Source organism: Ursus maritimus, unplaced genomic scaffold (genome assembly GCF_017311325.1).
Source record: "Ursus maritimus isolate PB19 unplaced genomic scaffold, ASM1731132v1 scaffold_13, whole genome shotgun sequence".
Lineage (NCBI taxonomy): Eukaryota > Metazoa > Chordata > Mammalia > Carnivora > Ursidae > Ursus > Ursus maritimus.
In genome coordinates, this window is record NW_024423675.1 from 27,132,628 (window position 1) to 27,160,577 (window position 27,950).

Below are 27,950 nucleotides of genomic sequence, written 5' to 3' on the forward strand. Positions count from 1 at the left end.
AGCTGCAGCGTTTAAGCGTGGTGTTTGATGTCTGAGGTCTCAGGAGTTCAGGCGCGGTTCAGATGGCAGCTCAGCCACTGGGGCTGAGTTACTGGGCTTCTCAGAGCCTCATGTCTTCATGCACAGAACGGGGGTAACAACAGGAGGGCGTGGGGTGAAGAGGGAGCGCGGGCTCCACCCGTGCTGTACCGGCAGTGGCCTACCTTGTGAGCTCTGGGGTGTATTCTTGGATGTTCGAGATACTCCTCTCTGTCTGTCAGTCTGGATGTATGTGTATAAATGAAATGCTTCAGAATTCTAAAAAGGAAACTAATATTATCTGTCAAATATGATCGTCAGAAGAAGATAACATAAAGTCCCTTCGAATACACCCTTTACAATAAAGCTTAGTAAATGCTAAGTGTTAGCATTTTCACAATTTTATGAGTTCTTTTTTCCTAGCCCAGTAACATTTTGGTTCTTACTGAGGTTTTGAAAAATACATCTGGGAAAGTGAAAAGGTGTGTGTGTGTGTGTGTGTGTGTGTGTGTGTGTGTGAGAGAGAGAGAGAGAGAGAGAGAGAGAGAGGGAGAGAGAGGGCGAGACAGAGAGAGAGAGAGAAATGTTTATAGTTTTAATTTCTAAAACTCAGGTTAACTTTATCTATACTTGGTAATATTGGATTTTTTTTCACTCCAGAGGGAAAAGCCAACGTCCGGTTACACTTTATCTGAACCCTGGCGCTATGTGTATTTAACATGGAGCCAAGGTTAGAAAGTATACCACGTTGTAGAGACAGGAAAGGTTTCTCGCGTTTATCTTCACCTCCAGCAATTGCAGCTTGGACATTCCATCAGCGTCCTGACGTGACTGGTAAAGGTCAGTGGCTGCTTTTCTCTGACTCCCTTATCCTGAGCATCTCTTCGACAGAGATAAAATAGTTGTCTTAAACGCGTTGTGCTGCGCAAACAAGTTTTTTTCCCCTTTTTATCTGTGAAATTAAGAAACTTCTCTGAAACAAGGCATCCGATTTGTTACCAATTTTCCCAAAGCACTTGGAACTTAACAAAAGTGGGGAGAGTCTTCCTTTTGAATATCAGATTCACACAGTATAATTTCAGTACTGTTCTTAGAACTCTCAAGGCCAACATCCACTTCTTTGCATCTGAGCTGTAATCCCGGAAGCCCCATCATGGGCTCTCTGTGTGTGTCCCACTTTTGAGAGCCTAGCCCAGGAGTTGGCCTACCCGTGGGCCCTACAGAACGGCTCTACCCAGGAGATGCCCACTGAGGAGGGGTTCCCTGGGAATATGACCACCTGGGTCTCCTGTGAGAGCTTTACTGTACACTTGCAAGGGCTTCGAGATGTCCTCTGGTGAAGAAAAAGGTGAGATTCTGCAAGCTTATTTATCTGCAAATCTTTTTTGGAGATGAGGGCTTGACTTCCTTCGAAGTCTCCCTAGCACTCAGAAGCGCACAGTGCCCACTGTGGGAGACACTGACCTAGCAGTGAGTGGGCCCTAGATACATACTGGGGGCTGGGGACATTCTAATGAGAGTTTCTGACAACTTAGACTTTCCAGCACTTAACACAGCCTCATTCGTCTCTACCATGCCCAGTTGCTGTTGGGCTTTTTAAAGATGAGGAAAACTGATATGCACAAAATGGGTAATTTCTTATGATCGTAGAGCCAACGAGTGAGGGAATTTGGACAAAGTCAGCAAATCTAAAGCAATATTTTGATACTTTATTATGTATAGTAGTTTTAAGTTAAAATATGGCAGTTAAAATATTTTGAATTCTTGCTAGATGCTAGTCTCTATGCTCAGCACTTTACTAGGATTGTCTCAGTTAATGCTCATGATAAGCCTGTGAGTGGGGCACTACCCTTGTCTCTCTATCACGGATAATGAACTGTAGCTTGGAGAGGTAAAGGGACTCACCTAAGGCCACACAGTCAGTACTGGGCAGGAACCCAGTGTCATAACCATTGTGCTCAGTCACCTCCCAAGTATATGGAAATAACTTATGAAATTAGAAAAGCGATAGGTGTGCAAACCCTCTTCCCCCACCCCCATGACCCTGTCAGTGATCTTTAACTTTTCCTTAGGAATCACAGGACTAGAGAGTGACCAAGAACCAAGAGCCAGTTGGTTTTTACTTACAGCACGTTCAAGGGTAGCATTACATTAGGCTTCAAGATTTTTTTTTCCCGTTAGGTGTAAATGATGCCTCTTATGTGAACATTATAATGTTTGATGTCTTTTTTTTTTTAAAGATTTTTATTTATTTATTTGAGAGAGAGAGAAAGAGAGAGCAGAAGTGGGGAGGAGGGACAGAGAGAGAGGGAGAAGCAGACTCCCCACTGAGCAGAGAGCCCGACATGGGATTCGGTTCCAGGACCTTGGAATCATGACCTGAGCTGAAGACAGATGCCTAACCTACTGAGGAACCCAGGTGCCCAGTTTTTGACGTCTCTGCACTCTGATGTAAAGAGTCTCACAATATGTAAGGAGTCTTGGATAGGACCTCTCGAAATGACTTGTTTCATTGTCATGCATTCAGATGTATCTATTTGAAGTGACTTTTAGCTGATAGGAAACATTGTGTTGAGAGTATACATGGAGAGACTTTTGACAAGAAGTCCCTTATGTTTCCTTTTACTTTACTGCCAAATATCTTTCATCTGCTGAGGCAAAAGTGTCATCTTCATTAGATCGTTAGTCTCATCATTAGCATCTGCTTCATACGTGGTGACAATAGGTTTAAAGAGATTCTACAACAGTCGTACAGAACTCGGTCTTGTGCTTCGCATCTGTCGTAATTTCTATCAGCATGATACTGTCCGTTTTCCTTTTGAGAACACTAACGTTTTTGAATAATTGAAGTTTCATCATCATAACGTCTGTCTTACTGGTTTTATTCTCACATAACCACGTAGACCCTGCCGTCCTGGTTCTTCCTTTCCTTTTCAGGCAACACATAGCATAAAAAAGTTAAGCATAGTGGGAGACAAGCAAAGTGTATGAGAGAGTATGACTGACAGTGAAATTAGTAATACCTTGGGAAATCGGTTCACGTTGCCATCAGACAAAGAACTCTGTAATAATTGCAGGCTCCTCTTTGTGGTTGAAAAGATTGTAGTCATCAAGCACTCACTTGATCTTAGACATGGGAAGAAATGTTCTCACACCCACACGTGGATGATTGTATATGCGTTGAGACCTGTCATAACTTGAATATTAGAAGAGCAAGGATCCAACTGTAATGAAATCATGTTTCTAGAAATGCTTTCACTCTTGTGATATGTCAGAGCACTATTTCTCAAATTGCAGGTTGTGACCCATCAATAGGCAGTAAAATCAATTCAGTTGACACAACCAGCATGCTTTCAATTTAAAAAATGAAATGGAATAAGACATATTGCAGTGCGTTACATACGATAGAAAGAATTATAACATTAGACTTTTTTTCCTGTTTCTTCATGCATATGCTTGTGTGCTTACTTAGACTGTAATGAAAAACCTACGTTCTAACTATGGGTCATAATTTTTTAAAAACTTTGAAGTCTGTTGTTTTATTGTATGGATCAGTTAATAACTATAGGAATTTTTGTCCTATTTATTTCATATCATCCAAACAATTTTCCACAAGTGCAATTCAGTTGAAAGTGTTCTTTTGAAGCCTAAATCATGCTTTGTAGTATTACAGAACTTAGTTCCTACCAGGTGTATCTTAATTTCACTTCTCTGCTAGTGGAACATGATTTCTTATCAAAAGGGAAATAGTCTTTTAAGGAAGTTATTGTTTTCCTTTCGTAGTGGGTGGAATTAGAGTAGACTAAATAAACAGTTGATGTGTGGAGACAAGCGTCTAGGGTTTGTTTTAAGCTTATTTAGACAATACCTTGTATATCCATACTTCTGGAACAGCTGACATTAAAAGCATAGAGACATATGCTTTCAGGCATTTGGAGAACTGATATTGAGCCCATACTCTGTGTCGGACCTGTCACTTTACTCTCAGGAATTCCTTGTTAACATAACCCTCTCCTCTTGCCTGTGAGCTTCTTTTGAGTGGGAACTACATTATACTAAGTTCCCAGCTGTTTGTTTAGTGAGTTTTTGTTTTTTGTTTTTTAAAGATTTTTACTTATTTATTTGAGAGAGAAAGAGAGCACAAGCAGGGGGAGGGGCAAAGGGAATGGGAGAAACAGACTCCTCACTGAGCAGGGAGCCCAGCATGGGGCTTGATCTCAGGACTCCGAGATCACAACCAGAGCCGAAGTCTGACGCTTAATTAACTGAGCCACCCAGGCACCCCTGTTGAGTGAGTTTTTAATGACAGTTTCTGCGATTTGGTTTAAAGGGACTTCTTCTAGTCTATACTTTAAGGCTAACGCTGAAAGTAGCCTATGTTAACAGAAAATATTAGGTAAATTTGGTATTTTTAATTGTATCATTTTTCTGATTTATATGTAATGTTTTCATATTGTAGAGAATTTAGAAAATAAATGTATAAATAAAATGCAAATCACTTGTAATCCTACATCATAACACTTCAAACATTTTCCCTTTATATCTATATGTGTACACGATATTCTGTTTTTTAATTAAATAGAATTCTAAAACATGACTTTAACTTTTCCTTAATATCACATTGCTTGGAGATATCATAGTTTGACCAGCCTTTTCTAATTTAGATTGTTGTCAAATGTTCAGAGTTAAAATAGTTAAATTGTGGGTAGCGATCACTGGGGGAGCTATAAAATACTGAGGACTTAGAGCTTTTTTCAAAATCTAAACTGCATCCAGTTTTGTTTTTGCAAGTTGTTTTGAGACGGGGTTTGGTCAGTCTCACGAACCAGGTCTGGCTCCAAGCAGACCCTAGGATTTCGGTGCATCATGGAGTGACCACGTGTCACATACCCTGCAGAGGACAGGAGCTTTCAGCCTAAGGAGAGAGGAAATGACGCATAGTTTAGTCATCATGTGCTTTGGCCCTTTGGCAATTAAATTACAGTTCAAAGGAAGAAAAAGATAAACATTGCACCGTAGCCACTTTTGAAGAGTAGACAAGTTCCCTGTGGCAAAGCGTCCTCCTTCCCCCTTATTTCCACGGCCTCTCCTTTGACATTGGTAGGTGACAGTTGACTCTAGTCTCGCCTGTGCTACCCTCACTGCCCATCAGGGCTCCCAACACCATGTGAAGCTTAATCCTCCACACCAAGGTTGTATTTTTTGCCCTAAAGACTGACCTTCATTTCTTTCCATTTTAGTTTAAAACAAAACAAAAAACCTGTGCACTCTCAGGGCACCTGGGTGGCTCAGTGGATTAAGCGGCTGCCTGCAGCTCTGGTCTTGATCCCAGGGTCCTGGGATCGAGCCCCACATCGGGCTCCCTGCTCAGCGAGGAGTCTGCTTCTCCCCCTCCTGCTACTGCTCCCCCTACTTAGGCTCTCTCTCTCCCTCTCTTGTCAGATAAGTAAATAAATAAAAATTTAAAAACCTGTACACCCTCATCATCGTAGTTACAGCAACCATCAACCTCTCCCTGTCTTCTCTTTTTTTTTTTTTAAATCCTGCTTCCTCCCTTTTTCTACTCTTGGATCTTAAGGCAAATCCCAGACTTCATGTCATCATGTCTTTTCAGCTCAAATATGTCATTTGGCCTCCCTAAAAGAAGACATTTGTTACATAACCTCAATACCATTATCACACCTAATAAAATGAATACTTCTTCCCTGATAGCAATCCCCCTACTTACCTTCTTTAAGTGGTTTTGTAAGGTTGGTGTTTCAAATCAGGATCCAAACAAAATTCACTTGGTTGTTGTTTATTTAACTTTCTTTTAATCTGAAATAAATACTTTCTTTTATACAATTCCTCATGGAAGAAACTCGGTCAGTTGCACCTAGATTGTCCCAGCCCGGATGTGGCTAATGGCTTCCTTGTGGTGTCAGTAAACTTGTGGGTTTCCTATAGCCTGGAAGTTAGACCTAAAGGCTTGATGAGATTTGGAGTCAGTTATTGATTCATGTTTTGCTTTTTGGCAAGAGTGTTCATAGGTGTTGGTGCATAGAGCACATTTTATCCTGCTTGGAAACACATAGTATCTGATGACCTTACTTGTCATCATGCTGGGATCCATCAGTGAGTTTAGCTGGTAACACACCTGGTACTGGCATTTTAAAGTTCTTCCTCAACCTTCTACCCAGTGGTTCTCCATCTGTTTATGACCATGGCAGGAGTCAGTTACCTCTCGTTAGGGAACTGTTCATTTTAATAGGAGAATGTCATGGAAGTATCCAAAGGGAGGTCTGATAGGGAAGCCGCTCAGATGTTTTTTTTTAAGATTAAACACAAAAATTTATTACAAAATCAAATAAAGAAGAGAAATAAAAATGTTTTTAAAATCCTAGAACCATTGCTAAATCCCCACCATCAGTAAAGTAGCCTTAAGGAAAGCCGATATACATTGTATTTTCTCATCTGTAAGCTAGAGTATGTAAAGGAGCCCCCCTCAGACATATTACCCCATGCTCCTCAGACAAATATAGGAAATGTGGGCAATGAATTTGGTACAGAGAGATTTTTAGAATAAAAGTGGCCTTCTTTATTGTTTGTCATTCCATATATACCTTTTCAATGCAAATGTGGATAATATTTTATTTAAGCATAGTTTAGTTGATACAGAATAACAAAATCCAAATGGTATAGAGAAGTATAAAATAGAAAATGAAAGCATCCTAGTTTTCATCCCCCGTCAGCCAAACTTAACCAGACTAACACATTTTTTTAAATTAAACTTTTTCTGAGATAACTGTCAATTATATACAGTTGCAAGAAATAATAGAAATGTTGTGTACCCTTTACCTGGTTATCCTCCATGATAACATCTTGCCAATCACAACCAGGAAATTGACATTGATATGCAAGAAATGGAACAGGAACTGATAGATTTTTAAAGAATTTTTGGCATCTTTCTTGTTGGTGATTCTTCACTAGAGTTGGGTGATGAGAGTCCGCTACCTGAGCATTAGGATGAGGTCATGGGAATATTGCTTCCCTACTGTCAATCATTTGCGTGCATCTGGTTTATACAGTCCGTGGTACAGTGGGCATTTTCTCTCCCACCCAGTTCTCCATTCTCCCCTTTGGCAGATTTCTAGTCCTTTTTTTCCTCCAGCTTTATTAAGATATAATTGACATATGATGTTGCATTAGTTTAAGTCTACAATGTGTTAATCTGATACGCTTACCTATTGCAAAATTATTACCACTGTAACATTAGCTAACCTCTCCATCACCTCACGTAATCACCATTTCTTTTTTATGGTGACAACATTTAAGATCTACTCTCTTAGCAACCTTCCAGTATTACTATTATTATATCTAGTTTTTTTGAATTCATCAAAACTGTGGAAGGACAATAAGGTGAAAATTCCTGATGTAGTTAATACCATGGAATAAATGTATTATATTAGTGCTTGCCACAGAAAACCCCATAAATAGTCTCCTTCCATAGGCAGGGGTGAAATTACAAACTTCTGATGACAGCTTGCTTTTTAATAAATTAGGATTCAGCAGTTCCTTTCAGGTTTTTCGGCAGAACAAAGACTCCTAGAGTATCATTCTGATAGTTAATGGAACAGAGAAATTTTTCCAAGGAGGCACAGATCCCCCAGGCAAAGTAATGATGGGAGTGTTGAAGACAGACGCGCTCACCTTCTGCTGGTATCGTCGGGTGAAATTAGTTTCCTCTTGGGCTTTAGAGTAAAAGTGATTGGAAAGAAGCATAATTACAGGGTTGAATAAATGTGATACCCTGGGATTTTCTTTTGTCATGACATGTCACTTAAATAAAATAGAGACTGCAATGATCAAATGAAAGTTGATTCACATATAATTACGCCTCGTTTTATATTTAGCTGTGCTTTCGAGAAAGAGTTCACTTTTTCTTCTCTTATTAAAGCAGAGAATTTCACAGTAATAAGAAAAGAGGCATTTAAATGTTTGACCAGGGTGTATCTTGGTGGCTGAGAGAGGGTCGTGTGCAATGTGTGTGCGTGACTGTACACTAGTTACCCTGGCGTTGCCCTGTCGGCGTGCCCCAGATCACTGCCTTCCAAGGTGGGGCGTGTCACAGAAACGAGCGGCCAGGATGCGGCCGGGAGCTAGGGCATTTTTCTCCTTTAAAGGGGCAGCCACTGTATCACTAGCCCGATGAGAATGCCTGTTGGAGTCGTTGCCATGTCTTCCAGTCTTCAAGAGAAACTGTAAATTGGATTTTTTAATGAAAGCCTTTACGAGCAGGCAAATAATTCACATTTTAAATCAAAGCCCTGAGCACTGTGTGCTTCTGCACCATATGCTTCGCTCTAGTATAATTTTCATTGAAATTTCAACAGTTTTGTACTTACTGCCAGAGACGTCATGAAGTATAGCTGTCACCTCAGCCTTAACCAAACTTACAGCCTTTGCCCCCAAACCTGCTCTCTCTCTGGGCTTCTCATTCGATATCTATTAGCCTTAGTGTTCCAGTCATTTCTGGACTTGGAATCTCAGTGGGTTTTTTTTTTTTTCTTTTCTTGTCTTCCCCATTAAACCAAAACCCAAGTCTGTCGATTTTTTTTTTTTTTAGATTTTATTTAAATTCAAGTTAGTTAACATACAGTGCAGTATTAGTTTCAGGGGATAGAATTTAGTGATTCATCAGTTGCATACAACACCCAGCACTCATTATATCAAGTGCCCTCCTTAATGCCTGTCACCCAGTTACTCCATCCTCCCACTCCCCTCCCCTCCAGCAAACCTCAGTTTGTTTCCTGGAGTTAAGAGTCCATTATGGTTTGCCCACCTCTCTGTTTTATCTTAGTTTATTTTTCCTTCCCTTCCCCTATGTTCATCTGTTTTTTTCTTAAATTCCACAGATGAGTGAAATCATATGATATTTGTCTTTCTCTGACTTACTTTGTTCAGCATAATACCCTCTAGTTCCATCCACGTCGATGCAAATGGCAAGATTTCATTCTTTTTGATAACTGAGTAATATTCCATTGTATATACATCGTCTTTATCCATTCATCAGTCAATGGACACCTGGGCTCTTTCCATATTTTGGTTATTGTGGACATTGCTGCTATAAACATTGGGGTGCAGGTGTCCCTTCAAATCACTGTGTTTGTATCTTTTGGATGAATACTTAGTAGTGCAATTGCTGGGTCGTAGGGTAATTCTGGTTGTTTTTGTTTGTTTGTTTAAGATTTATTTATTTATTGGAGAGAGAGGGAAGGAGAGAGAGAAAGTGCAAGTTGGGGGATGGGCAGAGGGAGAGAGAGAATCCCAAGCAGGCTTCAGGCCCACTGTAGAGCCTGACTTGGGGCTCAATCCCAGCACCCCAAGATTATGACCTGAGCTGAAAAGAAGAGTCGGGTTCTTAACTGACTGAGCCACCCAGGTGCCCCAGGGTAGTCTATTTTCAACTTTTTGAGGAACTTCTGTACCAGTTTCCAGAGTGGCCGCACCAGTTTGCATTCTCACCTACGGTGGAAGAGAGTTCCCCTTTTTCTGCATCTTCTCCAACACCTGTTGTTTCCTGAACCATTGCTTTTTTTTTTCTTTCTTGTGAATTTCCCTGTTTTTCTTTCCCTTCCCTTTCTAGCTGCCTCATTCCTAGCCCTTGTACTCCTCTTCTGATCTGGATTCACCCCACATCCTAGGTCCTGTAGCATTGCCCATCCAGATTGATCATCCTTTTTAAAATACTTCTTTCATTATTTCTCTTCTTAAAAACATCTCTGGGTCTCTAGAGTCTTCCATATAAATTGCACAGCTTCTCCTTAGACGTGCAGGTGTCCCAGTAGTTTTATCTTAGTGTCCATCTACATTTCTGCTGGTATTCTCGGTAAAGTTAACTCTTATCCCCCATCTATCCGTCTGGCGGGAGCTGCTGGGAATCTGTGGCAGTTTCTGGAATATGGGTGGATTCCTATCCTAAGACTTGTCTGCTGAGATGGGGTAGCTTTTGGAGTTCTATGCCCTGCCCCCCTGCCAATTTTTTTTTTTAATTAAGCCTCCATTATCATTTGGGCTGTAAGCCTCAGGGTCAGAAAAGAGTGAGATAAAGGAAAGCCCCAGGCCAGTCCTCCTGTAGCTCAGGAAGAGGCTGGAGGAGGAAGAAGGCTGCTTTGGGCTTTAGATTCCCACTACTCCCAAATTGGGGCTTCTCTGTGGGAGACTTTGGGATGCAGAGGCCTTGTTTTGTTACTCAGAGAATTCCTTCTTTGAGCAATTTCTGCTTTCTCTCCCTCCAGTTAAGGGCAGAAATTCTTGCCTTTATGTGAAGCCGTACTAGCCACAGGGATTTTGCGATTGTAAAGCAGTGTGTATGCTCATTTCCCTTGCAGCCCACCCAGTTGTGCAGGCCACTCGGTATTTGAGTGAGTGACTTAGTCACTTTAATCTGCTGGAGCAATTTGTTGGTCAATTGATGAACTTCCCTATTCAGAAAAGTCTTAAGAAAATTTCTTATCTTAGTGAAGTAGTGATAATTCACTGGAATAGGTTCTTTCCTGCCTTCCTCGGCACTTCAAGCTCCTGGTATGGCACGCAGCACCCAGTATCATAGTTAGCTGAACATGGGACCATCTCCCCTTTTGCTCTGAGTTCTGTGAAGCCACCATTGCTGCTTTTTTGTCTCCAGCAGTACCAGGTCTGGTATGTGCCAAGCGCTCAATGCACTAGACCCTGGACATTCTCTAATGACATCCTGGGTCTGTCAGGAACCTTCCAGTCTGTGATTGTCACTAACTGTGACATGAATGTCGAACAGCTGGAAGCCCCTAGTTATATGATAGGTTCTCACTCTCCTCTCAGCCTGTGTCTCAGATTCAACCAGCAGCACAGGGCGAATGTTCTCTTGTTTAACAATACAGTGACCCTCGGAAGTAAGTGCCATTATTTTTCCACCACCAATTATTGCACGGCATTGGCTTGCTACTAGAATAAACCACAAATGGTAAATCTGTGAATGCCGAGGACCTACTGTGCACGTTTGCATGGGTAGAGAAGTAGATGATCAGAAAAAGTGGTATGATTAAATGATACGTTTGCTGAGGGCTTTCCATTCTAATATATGAAACACTTTGGTCAGAAATATTCAGATGATTAAACTGGGAAACAAGATGAAATAACCTGAAATAATAAAAAATTTAATCTTCTTTTTTTTTTCTATCTTTTTTTTTTTTTTTTTTTTTTTTTTTTTTTTTAGCTTTTCCCTCTACAAAGAAGGAATAACATACATGACCTGGAGATTATACAGACTCTGTCAATCCTCAGTAAGAATTAATATTACTTCTTTCATTCTCTTTTTCTTTACCAGGTGATGGCTGTGGGCACATAGTGACCTATCAGGACAGTGGCACAATGACGTCTAAGAATTATCCAGGGACTTACCCCAATCACACGGTTTGTGAAAAGACTATCAAAGTACCAAAAGGGAAGAAACTGATTCTGAGGTTAGGAGATTTGGATATTGAATCCCAGACCTGTGCTTCTGACTACCTTCTCTTCACCAGCAGTTCCGATCAGTATGGTAAGAAAAGAGGTCTAGGTTTCTGTGAGCATAAAATAATTTGAAGCTTGGGAGGGAGGGCAAGTTGTATGTTGATGAGTATTATAGCCTGGGAAGATTAGAAGAGAAGCTTGCTTTTTGTAAACTCCTAGGGCAGCTCACATGGACGCGCTTGCTTCCTAAGCTACAACAAAGACATCTAAGGAGATTTAGCCTTAGCCTCGTGTGTGTCCCAGGAGCTTTGTTTGAGTTCATGTTTTGCTGGGAAGAGAATTGGAGATGTATGGCACTTGGCTAAAACATCTGCAAGTCATTCATTCATGTGACACATATTTATTGCGCTGCGATTGTGTATTCAGGAACTCTGTGGGACCGAGCAGCGAAAAGACCAAGTTCCTCCTTCGTAAAGACAACTAAGAATAAGGAAAACAAGGCATCCTGAGGTTGTGTAGAGCCTGTGTAGAGTGGGTTCGTACTACTTCACGTGGGGTGGTCAGGAAGACTTCTCCAGTATGGGGACATGTGAGCAGAGACCCGAATGACGCGAGGGAATGGACTGTATGCGTATGTCTGAGGTCAGAGTTTTCTGGGTAAGGGAAGAGCAGATGCAGAGGACAGTTTCCAAAATAATCTTTTGAAATCAGGCCTTTTTTGTGTGCTTGGGTGTGCAGTTAGCACCTTAGTCTGAAATCAGCATGACAGTGACCCTGTGATCCCAAGTCCAAGGAAACAGCTTAGGTTTAGACAGTTCAAAAATAAAGACGAAATCTTATGTACAGGTTCTTTTGAGGTTAGAGGTTTATGGAAATTCTCTTCGAATATAGCTCCAGAAACGATACCGATTTTGTCTGCCTACTGGCTCTCAGGCAATTTCTCAAACACACACAACTTTCAATGTTGTCCTTACCTTTGCCCGCAGACGTGTTTCCTCTCTCCAGCTGCCTCCTCCCAGCGTGGAGGCCCAGACTGGCCTGGAGACCACTCAGAGGTCTGGGCTTATCTGGCCCCCATGGGAAAAAAAATCGAGGATTTTTGTATCCCTGGGAATATTATGTCTGTTTTAATGATGGCTGAAACACTCTGACAGATTAAAGATAGTCGATTCCATATAATTGGTTGCAACTTTTTAACTCTAGTTTGATTCAGATGGGAAAAATGAGGGGTGCCTGGGTGGCTCAGCCGGTTAAGCATCTCACTTCAGCTCAGGTCATGATCTTGGGGTCCTGGGATGAGCCCGGAGTGGGGCTCTGTGCTCAGCATGGAGCCTGCTTCTCCCTCTCCTTCTGCCCCTCCTCCCACTCATGCTCTCTCTCCTGCATGCACACACACTCTCTCTCTCTCTCAAATAAATAAATAAATAACATCTTCATAAACAAACAAACAGATGGGAAAAATGGGAACTCAAGGGATGCTTAAGGCCCCTGGGAACGCTTACTGGTGATCACATGTGTATTAATTTGTGGAAGCACTCTTCAGGGAATCCCTCATCTGCCAGGAAACGTCATTCACATTCAGAGGAGAGGGTTGAGTGTCAGAGCCCTCCTGGAAGATGTGAGGCAAAACACTGCGGGCCAGAGACTGCTTTCCCACACTGGTGTCTCCCCGGGACCATCTACTTCCCTGGAAGATGAGCAGTTAATCCCACCCATTCCCCAGAGCGCCAGAGTGGTCATCTCTGTTGCTTTCAGCCTCTCTCAAATCAGAGGTGAGGTGAGAAGAACTAGAAAGGGGGAGCAAATCATCCCAAAGCAGGATTGGAGCATGGATGTTGCCTTCCCACACCACACCGCGAGTTCACTACATCATCTCCGATGTATATTCGGGAATATACAGAAAAGAGGAAAAGCATAGGATTAACAACATACTAGGAGCTAGGTTCTGAGGTGATCGTGGTCGGCTTCAGGGCACCGATCTCCACATTTCTAGATTTCTCGAATTTTTGACTTAGACCCTTTACTAGTAATTGAGTAATGAATTACAATTCACCTGTAGCAGTAAAGCCAAGTAAATTAATTTTTCTTTTTATATTTTTTTCTATATACCAGTTAGGTTTATCTTTTAAAAACAGAATTTGTGCTCATTGTAGAAGTAAACATAGTCAGCATCTCTTGTAATGCCAGGCACATGATTGACCCTTACATAGATTTTCTGGAACCCTTACATCCACCTAGAAGGTAAATGTTATTAACTCCTCTCTACAAATAGGGAAACGAAAGCATAGTGAGTGGGGTTTTTTTGTTTTTGTTTTTGTTTCTGTTTTTGAGTAACACGCCAAAGATCACACAGCTAGTTAAGGGATGAAAGGATTTATATCCATGTCTTTGTGGCTCGAAGACCTCTGTTTCCAGATGTCTGCTCCTCTGTCCCAGTCCCACAACTCAAAGAAAACCACAACAGATTCTCAGCCCAATATTATAGCATACAGCAGTTTTGTCTAAAATGCACGTGGAGTTCATGTTTTTGGCTAGGGATGTTTTTAAGATAAAATATTTGATGATGCTCAGAATTTTTCTTTCGTGGCTACTTTAAAGATTTCCTGATCAGTCATGCTAAGACAAACCCCGCAGACAAGGGTAAGAGAAATTAGCAACAAAAGAAATACTTAGAAAGAAAATTAGGATACTTTAGTCCTGTAAGAATATTTTTTAAAAATTAAATGCTTAGGGCCAGATATAGAAAGTGTATACATGCATATGCTGTGTGTGTTGCGTATATGTTTGTGTCTTTTGTAGCTTTGGAGAGCATTCTGAGAGGAGCCACTTGTTCATATGCACGTACTTTTAGTATTTAATCCAGTGATTTGAATGTAGTAGGTCTATTCAGTGAATAAATGACTTTTTAATGAAGTGAATGAACAAGTTTCATTGAACTGGTTCAAGGAACCAGTTAACTAAAACATGTTACAGTTACTTGGCATATTAAACACATATTTGTTTAAAAGACTATTAATATGGAAAGCTGCTTATGATATAGTGTTAGGTAAAATATGAATGTATGCTAATGTTATAACAATAGAAAAAAAACCTTCCAATAAAATAAGACAACATAACTTTAGCAGAATCGTAAAGTGAGGCTTTAGAACTTTTAACTCCTCTCTACTTTCTATTTTTTCTTTAACAAGCATATGTTAATACAGAACAAATAGATTTCCTTTGACCCAAAACACTAACTAGACCAGTGCTCTTGGTTAAAATAGTCCCCTGGTCACTTTGAACTTCCTTAAGGGGCGCAGGCATCTGCGAAGGGGGGGTGAGGAGGTAGGAGTGCTTTGTTATTCTGTGATTCCGCGCCGAGGCTCAGGGTGGGCGTTGCTGCGGGGCTGTTGCCAGGTTCCCTGGGAGAGTGGGACGCCAGTCTGCAGCCAGTGTAGCCGCAGGAGGGAGAGCCGGAGGGTTAGCGCAGGGTCCCCGGGAATCCACCACACTTGTTTGGGCAGGCGGTGGTGGCGGAAAGTGCCTGCTGAGGGGCAGCCGTGGGGAAGGGCGTTGTGTAATACCTCTTCGAAATCCCCATAGACGATGGCTCTGACCCTTCCATGTGTGGCTGAAATAGCCCAAGAGTTGTAGTTTATCCAGCTCGATTTTTTTCATTAACCAGTTAATTATTAAAACCCATGCCAAGAGATGTTAAGACTCAACGCTAACAGAATTTTGAATATGGAGTTAAAGTTTTGAAAAAGAGTAATGTTTTCTGGCATTCGTGTTTGTAAGCTCTGCCAAGAATGGAAGGACTTGGAATGTGATTGCATTAACAAATTGTGACTATGCAAGAGTTGTGCACTTTTAATCATTGCGTGGTTCGTTTATAATGATTCATCCCCATGCCAATTTTGTTTTAAATGTTTGGTTGATATACTTTTATAATCGACATTCATGGTAGTAAAATGCACTATAAACAAGTGTAAGCCACACCAGCTTTCCCAGTAATCAGGCAAAATATACACTCGATCTCATTGCTTTTAGAAGGCCTGATACAGATAAGGTGGGATTATTAGTCTTCTGATTGTCAGGTATTGTAATTATAGTTGATATTTCAGATTCAACTTCAGTTAGAAGGATTACATATATATTTATTACTGAGTGAAGGCACTGACTCTTCCTTTCAAAATACCCTGGAAACGGCCAGGAAGCAGCAAAGTTGCCGAAGTATATCAACCTTACTTTGGAAAATGTGTTGTTTTAAGAACAAAGTAAGTTTTTTAAAGGTATTCTTTTTTTTTTTTTTAAGATTTTATTTATTTATTCGACAGAGATAGAGACAGCCAGCGAGAGAGGGAACACAAGCAGGGGGAGTGGGAGAGGGAGAAGCAGGCTCATAGCGGAAGAGCCTGATGTGGGGCTCAATCCCATAACGCCAGGATCACGCCCTGAGCCGAAGGCAGACGCCTAACCGCTGTGCCACCCAGGCGCCCCTTAAAGGTATTCTTAAACACAAATTTTACTTTTAAACTCACAAAACATTTTGGATCTAAAATATATATACCGACTTTCAAGATCATGTGTGCTAATATCTTCCCCCCCCCCCAAAAAAAGTCTTTAATAAGTGTCATAGTTTGCTTAGTAGAGGTTGTTTTGACTGTAACTTAGGGAATTCTGGGTTTTTGTTTAGGAGACCAAAGAAGCTGAGACTACCTTCCAAAGAAACATTAATGTCCCTTTTATATTCTAGGATTCGAGCTAGGGTCAGGAAGCCTTTCCTTGTCATGACTCCTCCCTTTGCCTTAACCTGGGAGAGTTCCTCAGGTTTACTTTGTCTCTTACATGGGTTTGAAGAGTCCAACCATTTATTCTGTAGAATGTCTGTTGCTTTGGGTTGGTTCGATGTACGCTTGTGATTAAATTCAGTTTATGCATTTTTTTTTTTTTTTGGAAAATAGAACATTATCCCTTTTTAAAGTGATCTTTGAAAGGCTTGTTTGCAAAAATTTCCAGCATTAGAAATTGTGAGGTCCTGTGTCCCCTGAGGAATGTGGACTAAGTCTGCATTGTTTTCTTTGTTTCTCTTTTCACGCTTTCCTCAGGTGGACTCTTTCTGGCATTCAAAACTACATCCATTTAAGTTACTTCACCTGTCTTCCCCAAACAGTTCTGCATTGTTCAGAGAGGTCAGTGTAACAGGAGACTGTGGAAAAAATGCAAATTTAAGGTGGCACCTTCTTTACAGAGGAAGTTCACCTTATATTTGGACACATAAGGCCATAGAGATTTGACTGAGGGAGCCAACGCTATCGTAGGATTGAACAGGTTCACTTTTAAGCCTGAATTTGAAGATTAGAACAAAGAATCTGGGGCGCCTGGGTGGCTCAGTTGTTAAGCGTCTGCCTTTGGCTCAGGGAGTGATCCCGGCGTTCTGGGATCGAGCCCCACATCAGGCTCCTCCACTGGGAGCCTGCTTCTTCCTCTCTCACTCCCCCTGCTTGTGTTCCCTCTCTCACTGGCTGTCTCTCTCTCTGTCAAATAAATAAATAAAATCTTTAAAAAAATAAAATAAAAAATTAAACAAAGAATCTATTCAAGTAATATATCTTCAGATTTAAAATTGTTCTATAGTACAGTCCCGATTGCTGCCTCAGTACTGATTCTCAGTCTCTGGCCTTCTATAGTCATGATGTAAAATAATAGCAGGTTAGTTATATAAACATTAAAATAAAAGTAAACTATCTTGAACTTTGGGAAAAAGTAGATGCTGATTTAGACACTGTCAAACCAAAATCGCTCCATTTAAAATATGAAATATCTAACTTTCATTTATGACATTAAAGAGGGAAGGCTGTGAATTCATACCGAAGGCCATTCTTCTCAACTTTAAAGCTCATCCCATGGTGAAGTTCTGTTTCCAGTCGTGCTGACCAGAAAGGGCCTGCTCTCAGGGACCCCAGGGGAATTGTCATGTCTGTTTTCCTGATGTTTCAGGAGGATTGACTGGACCGTTTCCTCTGAAAGTTGGCTTTCCCTTGATGCGTGGGGCTCGGGGTTGTTCCTGGACCCGCTGAAGAACTTGCTGGAAGATTCTGGGTGGGAACCAGGTACTGGCTTCTCAGATCTCAGAGGACCTCGTTCCCACAGACTTCCCCACCTGTATCAGTGCGGATCAGTGAAAATAGGCCTTCAGTGTGGAACGAGATTAAGGCTGTCATTTCTGCTGAGATTTTTCATTTGTGCTTAAGAGTGCAGACTCGGGAGTGAGACTGTCTGCCTTCAAGTTGCTATTGTACTGCTCATTTATTAATTGCTTAGCCTTGAGCAAATTATGTCATCTTTCCCTAGCTCCAATCCCCAATCTTTAAAATGGGCTAAATAGGGCGCCTGGGTGGCTCAGTCAGTTGAGCATTTGCCTTCGACTCAGGTCATGATCCCAGGGTCCTGTAGGGCTGCCTGCTCAGTGGGGAGCTTGCTTCTCCCTCTCCCTCTGCCACCCCCCCATGCGCGCACACGCTCTCTCTCTGTCAAATAAATAAATAAATAGTCTTTAAAAAAATAAAGTGGGCAAAATAGTACTATCTACCGTATTTGGATAATTGAGGCACATATGTATAACTTAAAAAGAATGATGCTGGCAAAAAATAAGCACTCAGCAAATGTTAGCCATCATCACCCTCACTCCTCTCCACCTCCCCTTCCTCCCCCCTTCCTCAGTGGCCTTGCACACAGTTTATTTATTCTTTCTCTAAGAGGTCTAAGAGCAGAGAACACATTGGTCCCTGCTCAGTACCCTGAACACTTACCTTGCACCAAGCAAAGGCTGAGCTGCAGCAGGGCACCCTACCCTCCTGCTGCGTTCCTGGTTGCCTGAGTTTGCCCATATCGTTCCAAGCACGTGGCAGGGGCTCCCTGAGCCGGAAATAGCTCCTGGGACAGATTTTCTCCATCCAGCCTCATGAGACGAGCAGAAAACACATATCCTCCAAGCTCACAGGTCGTTTTGTTCAGTGTGGCTCTCTTATTTCACTGCCAGCCCATGTCTTTGTATCTATTTCTTATGGAAGGAGCCTCCTGGTATTTCCCGCTCTCCTTTCACCAGTCTCTGTTCCCGCCAGGCTGGCCAAGGTTATCTTGTTGAATATAATTATAATTTCTTTCTTTTCTTATTTCAAAAATTATTTATTGTACCCTCCTATTTGCAGAACCTTGTCAGCATGGCATTCAAGGGTCACTCACTCTTCTCCCCATCCCCGTTTCCAGCCTCATCTCTGAGTCTCCCCATGTCTGTGCCTTTTCCTGAACACATCGTACATAGAGCTTCATGCAGTGGTATTTTTATTGACAGTATTCCTCCCGTAGGTCTCTTTTCCTTCCCCTGCATTTCCTACCCCTTCTAACACAGACACACAACACATGCACACACACACACACACACACACACACACACACACACACGATCCATTGCTACTTACCCCAGAGCCCCAGAGCCTTCTCTGATGTCCAGCAGCTCCAGTTACTCCCTCTGTTGGGCTTAAACTGATTCTCTAAGCCTTTACTACTGGAGCACCAATCTCAGTTTGAGATCATATGTTAGTTTCTCTACCAGATGCAGGGTTCCCTGAGCAAGGAATTGCATTTTATTCATTTTTTCAGTATCCCTGGGTGCTTAGCATACTCTTGCATTTGCAGATGCTCACTGAATATTTAATGAATCTGATTACATGGAGCTTGATTTTGGCAAACGTACATTTAAAAATCCACATTTTGGGGGCATGTGGATGCCTCAGTTACATGTCTGACTTGATTTCGCTCAGGTCATGATCTCGGGGTCATGAGCTCAAGCCTCATTTGGGGCTCCACGCTGGGCATGGAGCCTGCTTAAGATTCTCTCTCTCCCTCTCCCTCTGCCCACCCCACCCCCATGCTCGCACACGTGCTCTCTCTCTCTTAAAAAAAAATCTGGATTTTCACAGAAGATTAAGTATCTTTATTCACACTGTAGGGAGATTAGTAAGATTCCTCAATCTATAAATATCTCCTTTGCATTTACAAAAAGACTTGATTTACATAAAATTTTAGGACCCTACTTATTCTGTAGAAAAGACCATGAAGTGCTGTAGAAGGCTCTTACACTTGAGCATTCAACTACATGCTGTACACGGGGCTTAGTTCTTCAGACTAACCCATTTAACTGTCATGATAGCCCTGAGAATGGGGCCTGTTATTAACATCCACACCTACGGATACTGAAGCTCAAAGAGGTCAAGTAACTTGCTTATCACTTTCCTAGATCTGGGATGTGAGTGTGGGCGTTTGATTCCAGAGACTCCACTCCTGAACCCTGTAATGTCCCAATTCTTAAACCCTGTAATGTCCCAGAAACCATCAGACCCAGTGGCTTGTGTGTAAGAAAACCCGAGCTATAGTTTTGTCTGTCATTTGCTGGAAGAGATGGAAACTTCTCCAGGCCTCCCCACCGGGGTATCCTGAGAATAAGCTGGAGTTCTGAGAAATCACTCCCATGAAGAGTACTAGTATAAATTTAAGGTTTCAGAGAAATGCTTCTTAGTCAAAATGCTGCGGGAGGCATTGTGGTCAGGGATAGGAAGAAACCAGCTTGCCACAGGAACCTAATCGTAAATTGGTTGAATTGGTGGTGGTCTGCTACCTGATTTGAGATAGAGAAGGAAGTTCAAGAATTGTTCCCTTCCATTTCCTGTACTTCCACCTCCACTCCCAATATTTTTTAACTATTGTCAGTGACCTAGAAATACAGCGATGTGAAGCCAGCCATTAATATTTCTATTACACTAGGAATAAGAGAAATGGGAAAACTAGGAAATGATACTAAGTACTCTGATTGCAACAAGATTGCTGTGATAATTTTCAGAAAGATGCATATCTGGCATACTGCGTTAAGATCTAATCATTATGCCTTGTCTGTTGATTTTTTTAAAAAAATCCTAAATAGGGAAAAAACACAAGATTGGTAGCATCTATTTTATAAGTGGTTTATGTCTCCCAGACATATTATGAAGAATGCAAAATTCTCACAACTTTTAAAAATAATAATAATAAATAGCCTTTAAAGAAATTCCTAGCTTGTGCAGAGTTGTTTTGGGCTTCAGAATTACATTCATTCTCCTCCGATTGGGTCTACTTGGGTGGACACTCTTGAGAAGGACTGATTTTTGTTTATTTGTTTGTTCGTGTTTTGTTTCATCTTTTATGCCATGATAGAACTCAGAAAGCATCTTAGACTTATATCGGCCAGACTCTTCCAACCAAGATGTGTCTCATTGACATACTATAAGCCCCAAGGAGAAAAATCTGTGGGCCTCCTCCTCCTCCTCTTTTCTCCCAGACCCTTCCCTGGAGACACCGGGATTTAGTTTCAGTAACTGCCATCTTTTGTTGGGAGAGAAGTCATGGCCTATTGACATACCATAAGCCCCAAGGAGAAAAATCTGTGGGCCTCCTCCCCCTCCTCCTCTTTTCTCCCAGACCCTTCCCTGGAGACACCGGGATTTAGTTTCAGTAACTGCCATCTTTTGTTGGGAGAGAAGTCATGGCCTAGGTGGGTTGTGAGCTCTAGCGTGAAGGCGTTTCTTGACCTGAGTCCCGGGGCCCCAAGGAAAGCCACACCTTTGTCTTGGAATCTGCCTGGTTCATTTATCATCTGTCACTGATTTTTGCCTGGGAACCAGAGACCAAAACTCTCCAGGGATACCGCTTACATTCTTACGTGACTATCGTTTTAATAGCATAGTCTAGGAATATCCTTTTTTAATGCTAATTCCCCTCCTTTTCAAAGAAAATGGCCCTGAAAATTCTGTAATTTTGTACGATGACCCTATTGCAATTGGCGAGCAAGGACAAACCGTGCCATTTGCCTGCATTGAGAAAACAAATGGAAAACAGGCACGAGTGTAAAGGCATTTGCAGCTTCAGCATTTCTACAGATTGCTTTATCAGCACGCCTCGGAGCACAAATCTGGGCCGCGCCAGCCACCACTTTCCTGGCGGCTGGTGTGTGCCGTGTGGCGGGGACACTCCCTGGAAGGACCGCTTAGGCTCATCAGCACGTTCTTATCTCTCCTGAGAAATTACATGTGTGTTTCAGAGGGTGTTCATAAGGTTAATGAAAGTTTTTAGGAGGTTGTCTTGTCGTTGTTTAATTTGATTTATGACCGACCTCTCAAGAGTCAGGTCTCTGTTTTTCACCACTGAGAGTATGCGTCAGGATGGGGAGGGGTCTCTGGGTTTGTGTTTGTTTTTGGTTTTTAATGGCATGCACCCCATTTTTTTAAACACATCCCTCTCACAGACGAAACAATAACTTAGTTTCATCCGTTTCAAGATGAAAAGCACACAGCCGCCCCACCTGGCCTGGAGCAGTTATTAACCAGACTGTCATTGCCTTGTAATGTGGCGTCTCACACAGTCCGCAGAGAATGTCGTAGCAGCATAAATCCCAGTACGGAATGGACTGTCAGGTCGCCAGAGGAGCAAGAGGATTCTGGGCTTGGCTCGGGGCAGACAGTTTATTCTTCCTTGTAGGACAGTTTTCTTTCATTCACGCATGGAAAGATAAAGGGTTTCCCTCTCAGCTGCTCATGGAACAGTAGCTCCAGACAAGGGGTGTGTTGAGAGGAACTGGCCTACTGTGCTCAGCGAGGGCAGCTCCTACGGTTCCCGGCCTTGTCTTCCTTTGTCCGAGGAATCAGGGCATTGTCTGCTAGGTCTCCGTCTCACGTGTGGTGCCAAATGCCACCACGCTCTTCCATTTGCTATCACTGATAGCTCTTCCCACAATCCAGGGCTACCAATTTTAGTTCACAAAAGGTGGGGGTACTTATTTTTCCTGAGTTGTTTGCCTGCGTGATGAACTGCCTTCCCGCTGTGGCCGGGTCCGGTGGGAACTGGGGACGGCAGAGTAAGATGGAACCCGCCTTCCTGACGAGGAACCCGCCTTCCTGACGAGGAACCCGCCTTCCTGACGAGGCTCGAGGGGAGGGAAGGTGGAAGTTAGCAAGTCCAAGCGCGGCAGAACACACAGCATGGCCGGTCGTGAAGCAACCATCATCCAGCACTGGGAGTCCTATGTTTACTGTTCTGCTACAGTTCTTAAGACCCCCTCCAGAAAGACTGGGGTTCAGCCTGACTATGAATTGAGACAGGTTTACCCGTCCCGGAACACTGCCTGGGACCGAGACCATAACCAGGGTCTAAGTTAGAAGTCACCGAGCTGTCCTTTGGGTTTCCTTAGGACCGCTCTTTGGGAATGTGTAGATGTAAGTATCGCCCCTTTTTAAAAGCTGTGATGGCAAGTCTAACAGTGAAATGTATTGTGTGGCCCGGCGTGGGTGGAGGAAGGCTTTGTCATGAGAAAAGCTATAATCCTCCGTTGAGTTTGGCTGAAAACTGAAGACGTTGCTTGGGACAGGCTGGTTCGGATCATTCAGTGCCTTCCCGTTCATTATTTTTCCCTCTCACTGCCAGTTACGTTTTTCCATTTTCATCTCTTTTCCCTTTTAACTCGAGGAATGCAGTTATTAACTTCTATTCTGTGTAAAGGAATCTATCTGTCAGGCCTTCAGACAGGAAAGAATTGGATGTTTTGCCACAGCCCACAGTGGGTTGCAGCCTCCCCGCTGGCCTACCGCTGCCTCCTGCTTGTGTAATGCTGCGTTGATACAGAGAGGGTATCTCCTCTCCCGTCTAGGATTTAGTTACATTTTTGCAGTTACTTCAGGAAGAATGGGAGAGAGACTGGTGCCTGGGGAGGTAAAGGTGATTAAAGCGGTGTGTGTGTTTACATTTTGTCTTTGAGGAATATTTACATTCCTATCATGACTTTGGGAGGATACAACCAAATTAGAGTTTTACTATATTTATGTGCCTTTTTGGTGTAGGAAATTATATGTATTGCGTGACAGCTTCGCGTGATGACATACACGCTTATCTCTCTGTTTAAGATATATGCAGTGTTGCAACCATTCCTTTCAACTGTTCCATAAAAATCTAAAAAAAAAAAAATTCCAATTATTCAGCCATGAGAAAGAAGGACATCCTGCCATTTACAACAACAGGAATGGACCTTGAGGGCATTATGCTAAGTGAGATAAGTCAGACAGAGAAAGATAAGTACTGTATGATAGCGCTTATATGTGGAATCTAAAACAGCCAAGCTCATAAAAATAGAGAGTAAAAGGGCGTGGTTACCAGGGGCCGGCAGTGGGGTGGGGTGGATAGGTTGATGTTATTTAAGGGTACAAGCTTGCAGTGAGTAGTAAATATGGCCTCATCTAATTCACAGTATAGTGAATATAGACAACAATATCGAAATTGACCCTTGAGCAATGCAGGTTTGAATTATGCAGCTTACTTACACATGAATTGTTTTTACAATACAGTATCGCAAATATGTTTTCTCTACCTTATGATTTTCTTAATATTTTATTTTCTCTAGCTTACTTTGTTATAAAAATACAGTAAGTAATGCGTATAATGTACAAAATATGTGTTAATTGACTGCTTGTGTTACTGGTAAGGCTTCTAGTCAACAGGAGGCTCTTAATTGTTAAGATTTGGAGAGTCAAGAGGGGCGCCTGGGTGGCTCAGTTGCTTGAGCGTCCGACTCTTGTTTCAGCTCAGGTCATGATCTTGGGGTCCTGGGATCGAATTCCCCCCGCCTCCGGCTCCATCCTCAGTGGGGAGTCTGCTTGAGATTCTCTCACTTCCTCTCCCTCTGCCCCGACCTCCACCCCATGCATGGACCTGTGCTCTCTCTAAAATAAATAAATAAAATCTTGGAAAAAAAAAGGTTCTGGAGAGTGAAGCTATCCATGGATTTTCAGCTACACAGGGGTTGGCACCCCTAACCAGCACATTGTTCAAGGGTCAACTGTATAATCACCAAATTTACAAAGAGACTAGAACCTAATTATTACAACCATGAAAAGAAGTAATTAATGTAACGTGATGGAGGTGCTATTTATCCTTACAATGACAATCATATTAAAGTATATCAATGTATCAAATGAATATATAGTACACTTTAAATTTACAGTGTTACATATCAAATATATTTGCACTAAAAAAATCCAAACAAGTTCTCACTTACCATCAATTTAGACTTGCTTATCTCACTGTTTTTCTTAGGACTCATTGGAATGCTATAGAAATTGGAGGAGAGATTAGTATCATTATCACCCTTTGGAGAGGAGTATATACGTTATTATTTCCTCTTGGAAAGGATGAATGTGGTTAGAAAAATATTCTGATTTACCAGTAGCAGCTAGTTACTAGTTATTTCATTTTTATTCTTAGATTTGCAAAGCAAGCGTCCTCACATCTCTGTGTAGAGAACAAAGGAATTTCAAACATGTATAACAAACTAAGTTGAAAAGTCAAGTACAGTAACCTCACTCACTTTAATTTTGAAAAAATGCTTATCACTCTACTTTACTATACAGAAATGGACTTAGTGTAAACTGCTTCTCTACCATGCTGTGAGCACTGTTAAAGTTCACAAACATCCATGCATTTATTACACTAATGATTCTTTCCTTTCTTGCTTTTCCACATTTCTCTTCCTGATTTCTTTATGATATTTTAAAATTTGAAGATTAAATCTTTCCTGCATCTTTATGATCAGGCTTGGCTTTTCAAAACTGTTGCAAGTAGAAGAACATTTAACTTCAATTCTAACAATATTTGGAAGGCCGCCACATGCCAGGTATTGTATAAGCTGCAGGGGATAAAGTGGTGGATAGAACGTTTCTAACCCCATGGAATGCAGTCTAAAAGGAACACAGACGTTACTTATTTGTTTGTTTTAATGTATTCATTCATTTATTTATTTAACTACTTACTACTAACTAATTCTACAGCTCTCATTATATGGTAGGTACTATTCTAATCAGTTTGCTACTATTTCATGTAAATAATTATATTAGATGAGTATCTCTAAAGAGGCAAGTCATCATTTTTAATTTGGATTTCACTATAATTTAATAATAGGGAACAACAGAGATTTGAGGCATGAAGGTAAACACACAACATTTCTTTTTATTCATTTACATCTTCCAAATGTGAGACCTGGACAGGACAAAAGAGAAATCCGGTCCCATAGAGCAGGAGAGGAGCGCTTAGTTGGTTTCCTGATCCTCTCCCAGATCTTTTTCTTTCCTTCCTCCTTCCTTAACCTGTTGTCGACACTGCTGTCACTGTTGACTGTTACCTGATGTTGCCGTTGACTCTTTCCATACTGTTTAATTTGGGGAGAAGTTAACGAAGAGTACCTGTCTTCAAACTTTCTTACTAATCCCTATTTTCTTAGAATTATGTCTTACATACATGATTTTCAAGATGACAGTTTACAAACTAAACTTTAACTTGAGTAGTAGGAAGGTCTATTTTTCTTTTTTAGTTCCAAATCTAATTTTGTCCTTTGAAAGTTCATGGACTTTCTATTGCTTTTCAAGTAACTTATTCTAGAAATGATGTATTATACTCTTAATTGCATAATTTGTACTACAGTACTTCAAAAGCCTTTAGAAATTCTTCTGCTTTTTTACAAACTTCATTTTGTAAGTTAAAATAAATTGCATGGTACCGGGAGAGAGAGATAAATGTATAAACTTCAAGAGAATAAGATTGTTACCATGCGTTGGACAGTCTTTTAATTATGGAAACCTCCTTGAAAAAAGAAAATTCGTGAGTTTCTTCTAGCAAATTTAAGAGGCCCCTAGAATATCACTTTTGTGATAACATTTTCTTGACTACCTAATGTATTTGACCTTTGTTAGTCTTCTTTTACAAAAACTGAAACCGATCTCTTGGGTTGTTCACGATTAACTAGTTCCAGCCCATTGCTTACCTAGAGTTTGCCACTCCCCCCACCTTGGCTTGTCAGTGAGCCCACATTTAGGCACTAATTGTCAGTTCCAGTAACAAGCAAAATTTCAGTTGGGTAAAGGTTGCAATCTTACAATGTGTTGTCTGCTAAATTTGACCTTTAAGGGAAAAAAATAGCATATACCAATTCTTCGTGCTGGTCTAAATTTTGAATGTGCCAAAAGTGTGCTTTGTTTTTAGGACCATATTGTGGAAGTATGCCTGTTCCCAAAGAACTCCTATTGAACACGAACGAAGTTACTGTTCGCTTTGAGAGTGGATCCCACATTTCGGGGCGGGGATTTTTGCTGACCTATGCCAGCAGTGACCATCCAGGTACAGAAGAAGACTCAACCCAGATCTGTAAACTTGTGTCTATCTAAGAATTCTTCTCGCTACTTTTATCACCATCTCTGGACAGAATTGTGACATTGGGTATAGAATATGTGAAGGAAGAGAGGAATGCAATGTCTTCATAAGCAGTTAGATCTGAACTCCAAATACTGTTATTGAGCATGTTAGCTTGATCAACTGACCCATGTGGAAGAGGGTTAATCTCATTTTCATAGAAATCTTGGATGATGCATCTTTAGGGCTATCTTAAGGTCTGGTTATTCTCTGGAGCCCTCCCCCAACCTTTCTCAGCCTGGGGCACAAGCCTTTTAACCAGTGGGACCTCTGCCTTCCACCCCCCACGTCCACTCACATACACCAGTGTACCAGCATGGGGGACGCATGAGAGTGTGAGTCACGTGTGAAGTCACCATCATGGTGTGCCTTAACCATGGAGCTGACACTTGAGGAGGAGAGAAGGGGAGTATGAAAACTGATGAGGGAGGAAAGCATGGCCTCCTGTCCAGCCGTCTTGTGCTCCTGAGTGATTACTGTACATGTGCTCCATGTCTGCCCAGGGTCACAGAAGTGCCCGGAGTTTCTGCTCTCAGTCCCAGCTGGCAGAAATGCTCTAGGAAGCGGGTGCACCATCCATTTCCCTCTCAGCCAATCAAATCTGGCCAATCCCAGCAGACCCCAGCAGGACCAGTGTTCACTGTATGTTGCTCCCTAAGAACTACTGAGAATATTAAGGAAATAAAGAACTATGGCCGCAAGTGTGGAATATTTTGGAAACTATCCTCGGTTGATCTAAATGCATTAAAATCCACAGCATCTTAGCCTCCCCATTGCTGAGTGTTCATTCAGTGATGTATTCCAAAGAGCATTCTTTTTTTTTAAGTTCTCGGTCCTGACTGATGAAAGTGGAAAGGTTGTATTCTCGGTAAACATGTGGTTCCACGGTCACTCAGATGCTGCTAGCTAAATTGCTAAATTAAAATGTTCCCAAACCTTCTCTATGAACCACGTCAGGCTTTTGAAATTGTTTTCCTTTTGCCGAGGGCGGTTATTATACATAGGATCTTTGTAGGCATGTAGTGGACAGTAATGAACCAGTGTTGGTTTTTCTGTTTGAAATAGTTCCTGTTACTGTTCACGGGACAATTGCTGAAAAACCAGGTTCAGTGGTAGAAAAGAGAAATGGAGGAAATTGGTTAAATCCTGAAGACAGCGTTCTGAGT

General features: G+C 41.7%; 1 protein-coding gene across 2 annotated transcripts in view; it reads left to right on the forward strand.

Moving 5' to 3' along the window:
- Nucleotides 1–27,950, forward strand: part of DCBLD1 (discoidin, CUB and LCCL domain containing 1) — a 65,165-nt gene that overhangs the window by 11,213 nt on the left and 26,002 nt on the right. For both annotated transcript variants that reach the window (XM_040627690.1, XM_040627691.1), the window contains exons 2-3: nucleotides 11,363–11,575; nucleotides 26,578–26,712. In XM_040627690.1, coding sequence (XP_040483624.1) covers nucleotides 11,363–11,575; nucleotides 26,578–26,712 — 348 coding nt within the window. The remainder of the gene's footprint in view (nucleotides 1–11,362; nucleotides 11,576–26,577; nucleotides 26,713–27,950) is intronic.